Here is a 13,751-nt window from a genome sequence, read left to right as displayed (position 1 = left end):
TCACGAACTCAACTGAGACCACGCGGATATTTTCATTCATGCGTGCGATCTCAGTGATGAACGAGCGGTCCTCATTTTCCAATTTAAACACGTGATATGCGTCACGAAAGGAAGCATTAATTATACTGCCGCAAATCGCCACCTCGAAATTATCTTGAGCGCAATATCTCACTCGACAGTCCACAGAGCTCGGGTCAAGACTCAGAATAGTTTTATCTCTGATAGCTTTGAGTATAAACCCCTTACTCTCAGCACATTTTGAAAATGTTTTAGCATCTAACAGTGTGTTTAAGGCAGCAGTTGAGAGCAAAGGTAGACGAATTTTTTTCACCAAGCCTAATGTAAGCTTGCTTCTTGATTTTGGATCGTGTTCTATCCAACTGTTCACAGCTTTTGCTACCTCAAGTTCCGAGGTTATATTCAATCCTGAACTAGACAAGATCCTCACAAGGAGATCAAAGCTCAAACCGTCCAACATTTTGTTCTCGGCTAAGTAGCAGAACCACCTTGTTATGAAGTCGAAAGTGCACTTTTGAATTTGCTTGTTTTGGGCAATGTTGAAAAACTGATGGTAGAAAGAAACGTTATCAATGTTCAGTTCGATCTTGAACGAGTCGAGCAAATGTTGCTTTGCATTGTCGAAATTGAGTAGTTTTGCAACTTTGTAAAGTTTGAAAAAATTTTCGTTGGATAACTTTGCATTACCTACAAAAGGTTATTTAATTCAAATTTTAATAGTTAAATAAAAAAAAAACAGTAGATGATGAAACTAGATAGAGATGCTAACTATTAAAAATATCTATTTTACTCTACGAAAAAATCATCGTATAATTAACAGAAAGTAAAAATAAACTCTTTACCTGTACAAAAAAAATCAGAGAAACTTTTTATTGCACTTTCGTCAAAATACAAAACTGCATTTCTTTCGAAACTTTTCACAACATTTTCATATTTGGAATTTTCGTTTTCATCGAAGTTCCTGAGAAGCTCTTCACAAAATTCATGATTCATAGAGCTGGCATTTTTTATTTTATCAACACCAGGTGCGCTCGAGGCTTCAATGTTGCCAGTTGTGTTTTCAAAAGTTGACATTTTTATAAATATTTTAGCTTACTGTCGATAATAAGTTAGTTTTAAGTCATTTGTAAAACTTTTATATTGCAAGTTTAGTATCTAAACAAAAAATTGAAGGTAAAATATTATATTAATAAGCAAGACGACTACTGATCTAAACAATAAAAAGAAATTAGTCTAATTACACATAGCCTAAACCGTCAAGCTAATCAAAATATGTGCATATTGAACTTTAAAATAGAAATTTTGTGCTAATTCTGAATTTAATTTTTTTATATTACAAATATACTTGAAGTTAATTTTGACAATATTTATTTTCAAAACTACAAACTTAATACGTTTATCAAGTATATTGTTTATAATAATCGGTAAAATTAGTTTTTTTTTAAATTTAAATTTAGTTAAAATAATAGAAAATCTCTCTAAATTCGCATAATAAGTGTTCGACACATATAGTTATTACCTCAAACTAAAAATAAAATTATTTTAAATCAAACTTTTAACTTTGGGTTTATAAGTATAAGTAGTATAAAAGAAATAATTAATTTGTTTTATTTTATCAACAAGAAGAAAGTTAATAGTTTATAGTATTAAAAAAAAGTTTTTTATCTAAATTTGCACTTTTAACCTTTGTCTAAAAATATTTTTTCTTTACTACAGAATCTAAGCTTTGGTTGAAATGTAGAAATACTATAGTACAAAATTATTTGACCACAACAAAAGTGGAATTTAACATGATATAAATCAACATGCAAAACAAAGTTCAAAATTAGGTCAATAGTAAGTTGATTCAACACGGTAAACAATCTAAGCTCTAAAATTTTTGTCAAAGAAAATAGATGTATAGAAATACTAAATCGAACAAAACACTTTATAGGAAAAATTGACAAAATCAAAAATCTGCAACTTAGAATAGATATTAGGAAATCATCGAACTTTTGTTGCCTCTATTAATTGTGATAAAAGTTTTTGTTTTTATTCAGTTCAAGTAATTATATTGTAGAGTTTATTTAGGATTTAATAACATCTTAACAAAAATATTAATCTGCACATTAAGCAGAGTGAACATAAATTGTACAGTGTTGTTAACAATAAACCACTAAAATAATTAAGAATATTTTTTTTAATTTATTTTTTATCAAACTTAATTACAAGAAATACAACAAAGCTGGCATTTCAGTAATATTTTGTCAATCACTACAAAACAACGAAAATCACATTATAAAAGTCTCCGGAAAAATATTGAGTTTCGGATATTTAACGCAGTGATAGTTTTTTATTCCGTTTAGCTCATACTGCCTGAAACGAACTTCTTCTTCCCATTCTGATTTCTCCGGATCGAAAAAAATGCATCTAAACCGGTTGCCATCGAACACTAGTATCTTACCGCCCGTCGTCAAACACTGAAGGTTAGTAAAGTTTTCCCGAACGGGCGCAGCTTGAAGAAGAGCAAACTTCCCGCTGAAGAGATCAAAAACTTCGCAACTTTCCGCTCCACTGATCACGTACATTTTGCTACCGATGCTCACCGAAGCGTGACCGCTTTTTCCCTCCATCATGTCGGGCATGTCATGTGACCACTCATCCGCACAGTGATCGTACGCTTCAACGGATGTCGGATGATCGAATCCTCCTGAGGTGACAATTCTCCCGTTGAATACGGATGACGCGGCTCCCATCCTGGAGTGTTTGGTGTCTTCTAGCTCCTCAAAACTTTTAGTGATGAGATCAAAAACGACAAAATTGGTTCCTGATACGTTACATTGCTGACGGTCTCTGACGGTTCTTGACGCGTTACGTAGCACCTTTACCCCTAAAATGTAAATTTTTCCCGCCAAGTTGCAGGTTAAAAAGTTACCGCAGTTCACCAAACAATAAGGAAACTTCACTTGCTCCCAGGCTCCAGTCAAAACTGAATAAGACCGCACATACACATTGTCAAAAAAACCCTCGTAACTCAAGAAGTATATGATCCCATTCACGAACTCAACTAAGACCACGCGTATATCTTCATTTATACGCACGATCTCAGTGACAGACGAGCTGCTCTTATTTTTAAGCCTAAGCACGTGATAGGTTACGTACTTATTGCCACAAAGAGCCACCTCGAAATTATCCTGAGCGCAATGTCTCACTCGACAGTCGACAGAGCTCGGGTCAAGACTCAGAATAGTTTTATCGCTGATAGCTTTTACTATAGCTCCATTACTCTCAGCACATTTAGAAAATATTTCAGCATCTAACAATGTATTCAGAGCAGCACTTGATAGCAGAGGTAGACGAATTGTTTTCACCAAATCTATTGTAAGCTTGCTTCTTGATTCTGGATCGTGTTCAATCCAGCTACTCACAGCTTTTGCTACCTCAAGTTCCGAGGTGATATTCAAGCCTGAACTGGACAAGATCCTAAGAAGGAGATCAAAGCTCAAACCGTCCAGCATTTTGTTCTCGGCCAAATAGCAGAACCACCTTGTTATGAAGTCGAAAGTGCACTTTTGAATTTGTTTGTTTTGGGCAATGTTGGAAAACTGATGGTAGAAACAAACATTATCTATGTTCAGGTCGATCTTGAATGAGTCGAGCAAATGTTGCTTTGCATTGGTAAAATTGAGTAGTTTTGCGACTTTGTAAAGTTTGAAGAAATTTTCTTTTGATAACTTCGCATTGCCTACAAAAGTTTAACTATTTCTAATATAATTAGTTTAATAAAAAAAACGGAAGTTATTGAAACTCGATAGAGATGATAACTATCAAAAATATAAATTTTATTCTACAAAAAAACCATCACAGAACTTAACAGAGAGTAAAAAAACTTTTTACCTGTACGAAAAAAATCAGAAAAACTTTTCAATGCACTTTCATCAAAACCCAAAACTGCATTTCTTTTGAAACTTTTTACAACTTCGTCTTCGGAGTTTTTGTTTTCATCGAATTTCCTGAGAAACTCTTCACAAAGTTCACGGTTCTCAGAGTTCGTGGTTTTTATTTTTTCAACACCAGGTGCGCTAGAGACTTCAATGTTGCCAGTTGTGTTTTTAAAAGTCGACATTTATATTTATATTTTAGCTCACTGTTGATAATAAGTTAGTTTGAAGTCATTTATAAAACTTATTTATTGCAAGTTTAATATCTAAACAAACATTGAAGGTAAAAATTATGTTGATAAGCAAGACGACCACTGATCTAAACAATAAAAAAAAATAGTCTAATTACTCATAGCCTAAACCGTCAAGCTTTTCGAAACCTGTGCACACTGAACTGCAAATAAAAATTATGTGCATCAAAAGATCTAATTTAAGAGAGCCTCTAGTGGCAGGAATACGTAAACACTTTTAATTGATTTTGAAATACATTCTTAATATCAGAAACAGTTAACTTAACTTAATTTAACATGTAATCAAACTACATCAACTGAAAGCTGAGAGCCATATCAACTATAACAAACTATTATCAAATGAAAAATCAAATACATCAACCGATATATTGATCCGATATACTGATCAAATACATCAACTATATCAACTGAAAGCCTTATACCATTTTAAGCTGAAATTTATAACAATTTTATCATGCAGTCTTAATGTCTTTTCATTTCTACAGAGTTAATATGGATTTTCGTTTACACAATTGAATAAGGACACCTCCGTTTATACTAGTAAATACCCAGTAAACTCAAATGTTTCATCAAGAACTAAACACATACATAAAATAACTTTAACATTACTTTATTAACATTTTCTGTATTTAACATAGATGTTGAACAAAAAAGAAAAAACAAACAAAGTTCAGTTAACTTCAAAAATGTTGTATATTGTTGCTCTGAGTAAAATATTACTTGAAGCTTTTATTGTTCATTTCATGTACTAAGTTTTGTACACCAATAAGTTCAAGATTGTTAAAGACTGTCACTTCTTCGTGTTAAAAAACTAAAAATTGTAAATTAAGTTACTCCAGGCATAAAAATAAAATAAAATAATTGTTATAAGTTTGTTTTAAATGACTTTATTTTAAGTTTATAACTGAATGTACATTGTTGCCACTTCTTTGGGTCAAAAATAAACTCTTTCGAGTGACTACAACTGCCCTGAGTCCCTTCAAACCTAAACAAAAAATTAAAATCATTAAAAATCCAGCTTTTTAACAAAACTAGTTATATATAAACGAAAATTTAACTTTAATCAACCTTATATCATTTAAATATTTGAAAAAACTCTGAGATTTTCAGAAACTCTCAAACTATCCTGAGCTCTTTATAAATAAACAAAAACATTTCTAATATGCCTGAAAATATTATTATTAAGGCTCAAAAGGTTTTAAATTTAAAAAAAACTAGCATTAAAATTTAGAAAAAAAAACTAAACTTAATCTTATTACTAAAAAAATCCTTAACAGTCTAAGGTTTGATTTGAATCTCAAAATACCTCAACTAACTTACATTATTCAAATAACAGAATAAAAACTCACTTGAATACTTAAAATGAATAAAAGCTATCAGTTTTTTATTCAAGTTTTTAGGTTATTAAAACATTTGAAGAACTATAAAAATTTGGAAACACTTGAAACAAAAAAAAAAATTTCATTATTTTAGAACAAACTTTAACTAAAACACCAAAAAATAATTTCATATTTTAATTGAAGTTTTACTTGGTATTTTCTAAATTACATATCATTTTAGTACAAAACATAAAACTATTTTAAGTCAATTTTAAGAACTTTTGCTAAAAATAAACAGTTAACAATTATTATAGTGAGTTCTTATATTATAAACTTTCTAATAAAAGTAATAAAGTTAAAACATTATAGTAATAAAGAATAATTTAAGAATAAAGAATAGTTTAAGTTAAATTAAAATAGTTTATGAAATTTTATAAATTAAAGTTGTGCCTTTCTTAAAACCAAAACAAAGTCAGTCTGAGTAACCAATAACAGTTTTAGCAGGGTTGCAACTTGTCATATAAATAAAAACTTAAGAACTTAAAACTGTCCTGAGTCATCGTGAGTTTTTCAAATGTTTTGAAGATTTTTAAATATTTATTTTTCAAAATTTAGATAGGGTTTTAAAAATCAGTTTTCAAACTAAATTGGCTAAAAAATATAAGAATATTGAACCTTCAACAAACGAAACGCATTAAACATTTTGTTTCTAGGATAAAAACTTGAATGAAATTTCCTAAAAATTTAAAATAATGGTGAGTTTTCTATAATAAAAAATCAAACTGGCCTGAGTTTTTTCTTTATTTCAAACTAGTCTAAATTAGCCAGAACTATAGCATCATTACAATTTATCATCAAAAATTCAGAAAATTATTCTAACTAGCTTTACTTATCTTGAGTGTATGGCAACCAAGCATGAGTTACATCAAACTAGCCTGGGTAATCTTAAGTTTATGAAAAAGAGAAAGGCAAAAAGTAAAAAATTATAAACCTAATTAAGCCTTTATATCTCAAATTATCATTATTACAATAGGAAAAGTTAGATATAATATTTAAAAACACTTTTCAAAGAAAAATCTCAGTCATAAAAGTATCCAGAGATTTAATAAAAATATCAAAAATATTTTAAGTTTTGAAAAATAAAAAAAAAGACATTTTTAGTCAAATTGTATTTTTAAGGAAAGTTTTTCTGGTATGAGTGTATGGCATCCCTGATTCATACTAAAACCTAAAACTGGATATTAACTGATTATTAACAGAGTTACTACTTTTAAAAGTATAAATATTAATCTAAGTAAAAAAAAAAGCAAATATTTCATTAAATTAGAATGAGACTATACTGACTTTTGGATAAAAAGAAAATAGTTAACATATCTTCAATAACTGAGAAATGTACAGTTAATCAAGAATAAATTTCTAAAGATTTTCATTAAAATTAAAAGAACTGAACAGATAGAAAGTTATAAATAACTTTAAAAATAAGTTTTCAAAATCTGAAACTAGTAAATTTCTCTAGATTAAATTTATTTTAGAAAAGTGACCTAACTAGCCTGATATTTCTAAAAAGAAATTCAGAAAAACATAAGGCAGTCTTAATTTTTCACAAAAGCTTTAAAAAGTAAAAAGAAGCCTTAGTTTGTGGCAACTCTGTATTAATCTGAACCTATATTTTGTATAAATTTCATACGTACTATTCAAATTCTATATAAACACAAAAAAAAAAATTAAAAATAAATAGTCATTAATAATTTGACTCAATCAAAATTAATGTTTGTTACAAAAAAAATCAGCTATTATCAAGATGTATTTGTAGATAAGAGTTTATATACTTTATTGAGAATAATTTGTTAAACATTGCTTTAAGTATAGTACTTAATATTAAGTAAAATTATTAAAGAAACTATTTATATTATAATGTAAGAATAGTTATCTAGTGTAAAAAGTATAAAATATTAGTTAATTTATTTAAAATTAGTAAACTTGATTTAATAATTAAAATATAATAATTTGAGAAAAGTTACTAAAAACAAGAAAAAAATTAGCCCTTTAGTTAAATCCTTTTAATTCCCTACCATTATTGTAGTTTGATGACAAACAAAACTTCCTCCATACTCAACCATAGACAATAAATGTAGCATCCACATATTTTCAATACTTGAAAATGTTTTCTTAGCAACATTATGAACTTAAATATGACAATTGAGTTTTAGACTCGAATATTCTTATGACCAAAATGGTCATTTTATAAAAAGCCAAATTAAACACAGGGGAAAACGTCACTTTATCGAGATATGGTAAAGCTTTAAGGTAAAAGTAAAACCTTTCACAGCTGTATAACTTATTTGTTTTGAATATAAAATTAAAGTTTAGGTAAAACTTGAGTTTCACATGATTCTTATTACCTATAGGTAAAATAAGTTATTTTTAAGGAACTACTGATCATAATACATTTTAAGTTTTTATAACAATACCTATAAGTATTAACACCTATCATTAATAATTGTGCTAATTAACTTTAAAAACAAAAAAATTTAAAACACCACCTGTTCTTTTAATAAAGTTGAGCTTTAGGATTACATTGTAAAAACTTGTTATCTACTAAAAAAAATTTTAGATATAATTACTAAGTTCATCTACTAGTATTAACATGAAGATAAATTTTGAAACTATTCCAAACCTATCTACTGTAAATCAATAACTACTTTAAATTTACGCTCTTAAGTCAAAAATATAATTTTATATTTTACCTCTAAGAACCAATTTTCTACAAAAATTCAAACAAAAAGTTTTGCCAATAATTTAAATACAGCCAGCCGACTAGTGAAACATATAACTTTGATAAATAACATTTTTTATTGCAAGTAAAGAAACCAACTCTATAAGCAAGCTATCATAAGTAAACGCTTGCTTTAGCGGCTGCAGTTCTAAGATCGCTTCTGATTGGCTAATATTCTTATTTTTATATAAGTATATAATTTTTTTTAAAGATTATTTTTATATATTTGGTTTGGATGTAGATGTTTTTTATATTCTGCCGTATTATATCACTTTACCTAATTTGTATAATGTTGTGAATAAATGAAATTCAAAAACCTTACAACTGCAGCCGACCCTTTTATTTTAAGTCATGTTAAAATTATATTTAAAATAATAAAATATATACAACTTACTGATACATTAATTGTTCTTTCAGTAAAGTTAGTCTCTGATCTGAGTCTCCGAAAGTGGACTGTATTAGGAATTTAGGGTCCATAAGATGCAAAGGGACCATAATTTGAAACTTACACTGGATATTTTCGAGTGTAAGTGGTCTTATACAGCATTAGTATTATGAGAGTTTATGTTAAAGGGTGCCATAGCTTTTCGGTTTATTTTAGGCGCCTTTCAAAAAAAGAGAAACCCTATATTAGATCAAAGGTTTCCCTGTCTTTAATATTATTAGGTATTTCATTTGACATCAGGGGCGTGTTTTGAAAAACAATTTTTACGAGTTTTGAAAAAAAGGTAGATTACCTACTAAAAACGCTTATTAAGCAGAAAGTTAACATGTGTAAATATATTTTGTTGTGCTATTTTGCTAACTTTTCATCTAATAAACTTAAAAGAACATTAACTTTATTTTTTTCTTGTGATATTTTTACACTTAGCACAAAAAAGTTTAAAATTTATATTTGATATTGAAACTAATTTAAAATTTATAATGGCATATCTGATTTGGTACTCTTTACTTAGTTACATAAAGTTTGTGAATGCTAGTTTATTTGTACACTCAAAAATACAATTTATAAATTCAATCTGCACTTCGTATATGTCAGTTACATTAAATTATGTAATTGAAATCGGTATATCGAAAATTTCCAACTGATCAATTCCCCCACAATATTTTCTTATTTTTTTATCTGTTCCTCTATTTTTTATTAGCTATTTATTTATAATTTGTTTATTTATTACCATTACTCCAAACCCTTACCCTTGGTCGGTAAGCGGTTCTCGTTTTTGACCAGGTGGGAAATGATCGCTTGTTGGAAATGAGCGGTTCCCTTCAAATCGTACCTTATGTTATTTAGAAAAAGAAACATAAACCAATGAAATTTTGATATTACTTTTAATGGTTGTAAAATGAAAGTTGCAATGAAATTAATATCTTATGAAACGATGAAAAAACCACTCAAAAGTATTCGTTCCAATGACCTAGTGTACAATAAAACCTTTTAGTTAATGTTATCAAGACGCACACCACGGATACCTCTTAACGTCTTGTTCGGGACATTAGACACTTACATTGTTTAAAAACCTTTCCATTTAAAGCTACTATAGAAAATACTTATCGCGTGAAACATTTTTTTTAATTTGTGAACTAATAAGTCTGTCGGTATAGTTTTCTTAAGTAAAGATAATGTTTACTTTAGTTGGTATCTAACTTAAAAAATTAGTTTTTTATTGTTTTAACATTTTTTCAGTGAAAGTCTATTTTTAAAGTATCTAGTTTGATCAGTTCTTTTTTAGATATTTTCTATAAACATATAAAGAAAAAAAAATGTTTGTAAAATATAAAATTAGAAGATATTTTATATATAATTATTTTCAATATAAACAAAATACATATTTTTAGTAAGTTTTTTTTTTCAATGATACCTTTTGCATAATTTTTTCAGTTAAGCTTCACAAACTTATTTACAAGAAATAAAACCAAGTTGAAATTTTCAGTAATACTTTATTTAGCACTACAATACATCAAATAAAAATCACATTAAAAAGTTTCCGGAAAAATATTGAGTTTCGGATATTTGACACAGTGATAACAATGACTATCCAGCTCGTTTTGCCTGAAACTAACATCTTTCTCCCATTTTAATCCCTCTGAATCGAAAACAACGAAATTGAAAACAAGTTGAAAAAATTTAAAGTTTCTAGAAACCACTATTATCTTGCTGCCATTCACCACACACTTAGGGACATAAAATGTCCTTTTAGCCCACGGAGCTTGAAGAAGAGCGAACTTCCCGCTGAAGAGATCAAAAACCTCGCAACTTTCCGTTCCACCGATCACGTACATTTTGCTCCCGATGCTCACCGATGCGTGACTTCTTTTTCCCACCATCATGTCGGGCATGTCACGTGACCACTCACCTGCGCAGTGATCGTACGCTTCAACAGATGTCGGACGATCAAATCCTCCTGAGGTGACAATTCTCCCGTTGAATACGGTTGACGCGGCTCCTTTTCTGGAGTGTTTGGTGTCTTCCAGCTTCCTGAAAGTTTTAGTGCTGGGATCAAAAAGGACAAAGTTGGTTCCTGATAGGTCACGTTGAAGCCGGTTTTTGACGATTCTTGATGCTTTAGGGAACTTTTCCTCTAAAATGTAAATCTTTCCCGCCAAAGTGCAAGTTAAAAAATCATTGAAGTTTATCAAAGAATCATCGGGTAACCTTACATGCTTCCAGGATCCAGTCAAAACTGAGTAAGACCGCACCCACAAACTATCAAGTAAATCTTCGTAACCCAAGAAGTATATGATCCCGTTCAAGAACTCAACGGAGACCGCACGGAAATCTTCATTCATGCGCGCAATCTCAGTGATGAACGAGCGGACCTCATTTTCCAATTTGTACACGCGATAGGTACGGAACTTATTGCTGCAAAGTGCCACCTCAAAATTATCCTGAGCACAATGTCTCACTCGACAGTCCACAGAGCTCGGGTCAAGATTCTGCACAGCTTTATTGCTGATAGCTTTGAGTATAACCCCCTTACTCTCAGCACATTTTAAAAATGTTTCAGATTCTAACAATGTGTTTAAGGCAGCAGTTGAGAGCAGAGGTAGACGAATTGTTTTCACCAAGTCTATTGTAAGCTTGCTTCTTGATTTTTGATCGTGTTCTATCCAACTGTTCACAGCTTTTGCTACCTCAAGTTCCGAGGTGATATTCAAGTCTGAACTGGACAAGATCCTCACAAAGACATCAAAGCTCAAATCATCCAGCATTTTGTTCTCGGCCAAATAGCAGAACCACCTTGTTATGAAGTCGAAAGTGCACTTTTGAATTTGTTTGTTGTAGGCACTGTTGGAAAACTGATGGTAGAAACAAACGTTGTCAATATTCAGGTCAATCTTGAACGAGTCGAGCAAATGTTGCTTTGCATTGGCGAAATTAAGTAGTTTTGCGTAATTAAAAAGTTTAATGAAATTTTCTTTGGATAACTTCGCATTACCTACAAAAGTTTATTCAATTCAAATTTTATTCGTTTAATAAAAAAAACAGAAGATAATAAAAATAGATAAATATGCTAACTATTCTAAGTGTGTTTTTTATTTCTACGTAAAAATCGTCATATATTTAACAGAAAGTAGAAATAAACACTTTACCTGTACGAAAAAAATTAGAGAAACTTTTCAATGCACTTTCATCAAAACACAAAGATGCATTTCTTTTGAAAGTTTTCACAACATTTTCGTCTTCGGAATTTTCGTTTTCATCGAAGTTCCTGAGAAACTCTTCACAAAGTTCACGGTTCTCAGAGTTCGTGGGTCTTATTTCTCCAACACCAGGTGCGCTAGAGCATCCAATGTTGCCAGTTGTGGTTTCAAAGGTTGACATTTTTATATATTTATTTAGCTTGCTGTCGATTATATGTTAGTTTTAAATCATTTGTAAAACTTTTATATTGTGAGTTTAATATCTAAACAAATATTGAAAGTAGAACTTTTATTGATAAGCTTGGCGACCACTGATCTAAACATTAAATAGAAATTAATCTAATTACACATAGCTAATCGAAATCTGTGCACACTGAACTGCAAATATAAATTATGTGCACCCAAAGATCTACTTTAAGAGAGCCTCTGGTGGCAGAAATACTAAAATACTTTTATTTAATTTTAAAATACGTTCTTACGATTAGAAACAATAATTAAAACTATTTAAATATGGAATCAAACTAATATTACCTGAAAGCTAAAAGACATATCAACTATATCGAACTATTATCAACTAAAAGATCAAATACATCAACTGATATATTGATCCGATATACTGATCAAATACATCAACTATATCAACTGAAAGTCTTATATCAACTGGAGCTGAATTTTTTAACAACTTTATCATGCAGTCTTAATGCACTTTCATTTCTACAGTGTTAATATGGATTTCTGTTTACACAATTAAATAAAGACACCTCCGTTTATCATAGTAAATACTCAGTACTCTCAAATGTTTTATCAAGAACGAAACACATACATAAAATAACTTTAACATTATTTTATTAATATTTTCTGTATTTAACATAGATGTAGAACAAAAAAGAAAGAACAAACAAAGTTCAGTTAACTTCAAAAAGTATGTATACTATTGCTCTGAGTAAAATATTACTTAAAGCTGTTATTGTTTATTTCATGTACTAAAATTTGTACTCCATTATGATCAAGATTGTTAAAGATTGTCACTTCTTCGTGTTAAAAAACTAAAAATTGTAATTTAAGTTATTTCAGGCATAAAAATAAAAAAAATAATTGTTATAAGTTTGTTTTAAATGACTTTATTTTAAGTTTATAACTGAATGTACACTGTTGCCACTTCTTTGGGTCAAAAACAAACTCTTTTGAGTGACTACAACTGCCCTGAGTCCCTTCAAACCTAAACCTAAAATCAAAATCAATAAAAATCTATCTTTTTAATATAACTAGTTATATATAAACGAAAATTTAACCTTAGTCAACCTTATATCGTTAAAATATTTGAAAAAAGTACTGAGATTTTCAGAAATTCTTTAACTATCCTGAGCTATTTATAAAAAAACAAAAATAATTCTAATATGCCTGAAAATATTATTATTAAGGCTCAAAAGGATTTAAATTCAAAAAACTAGCATTAACATTTAGAAAACATAAATTCTAAACTAAATCTGATTACTAAAAAATTCTTAACAGTCTAAGGTTCAATTTGAATCTCAAAATACTTCAACTAACTTACATTATTCAAATTACAAATTAAAAATTCACTTAAATACTTAAAATGAATAAAAGCTAACATTTTATATTTAAGTGTTTAGGTTATTAAAAAATTTGAAGAACTATAAAAATTTGGAAACACTTTGAACAAAAACAATATTTTTCATTGTTTGAACAAACTTTAACTAAAACACTTAAAAATTATTTCATATTTTAATTGAAGTTTTACTTGGTAATTTCTAAATTACATATCATTATAGTACTAAAGCAAAAAGCATTTTTAAGTCAATTT

General features: G+C 29.1%; 2 protein-coding genes across 2 annotated transcripts; both read right to left on the bottom strand.

Moving 5' to 3' along the window:
• Window positions 1-2,288: 2,288 nt before the first annotated feature.
• On the bottom strand, window positions 2,289-4,123 carry LOC145834977 (kelch-like protein 7). Its single transcript, XM_082942507.1, has 2 exons — window positions 3,919-4,123; window positions 2,289-3,742 (listed from the first exon to the last, which is right to left on the bottom strand). Exons 1-2 carry the CDS (start codon window positions 4,121-4,123, stop codon window positions 2,289-2,291), a joined length of 1,659 nt encoding a protein of 552 aa, XP_082798633.1.
• Window positions 4,124-9,461: 5,338 nt separating this feature from the next.
• Window positions 9,462-12,107, bottom strand: LOC145834974 (kelch-like protein 6). The gene is made up of 3 exons (XM_082942504.1): window positions 11,900-12,107; window positions 10,346-11,721; window positions 9,462-9,548 (listed from the first exon to the last, which is right to left on the bottom strand). The coding sequence occupies exons 1-3, from the start codon at window positions 12,105-12,107 to the stop codon at window positions 9,462-9,464; spliced, it is 1,671 nt and encodes a 556-aa protein (XP_082798630.1).
• Between the last annotated feature and the right edge of the window lie 1,644 nt (window positions 12,108-13,751).

The sequence above is a fragment of the Thalia democratica genome, chromosome 4 (genome assembly GCF_965202585.1).
Source record: "Thalia democratica chromosome 4, ktThaDemo2.hap1.1, whole genome shotgun sequence".
Lineage (NCBI taxonomy): Eukaryota > Metazoa > Chordata > Thaliacea > Salpida > Salpidae > Thalia > Thalia democratica.
The sequence above is the reverse complement of the archived record's forward strand: the minus strand, read 5'-3'. Positions and strand labels throughout refer to the sequence as shown.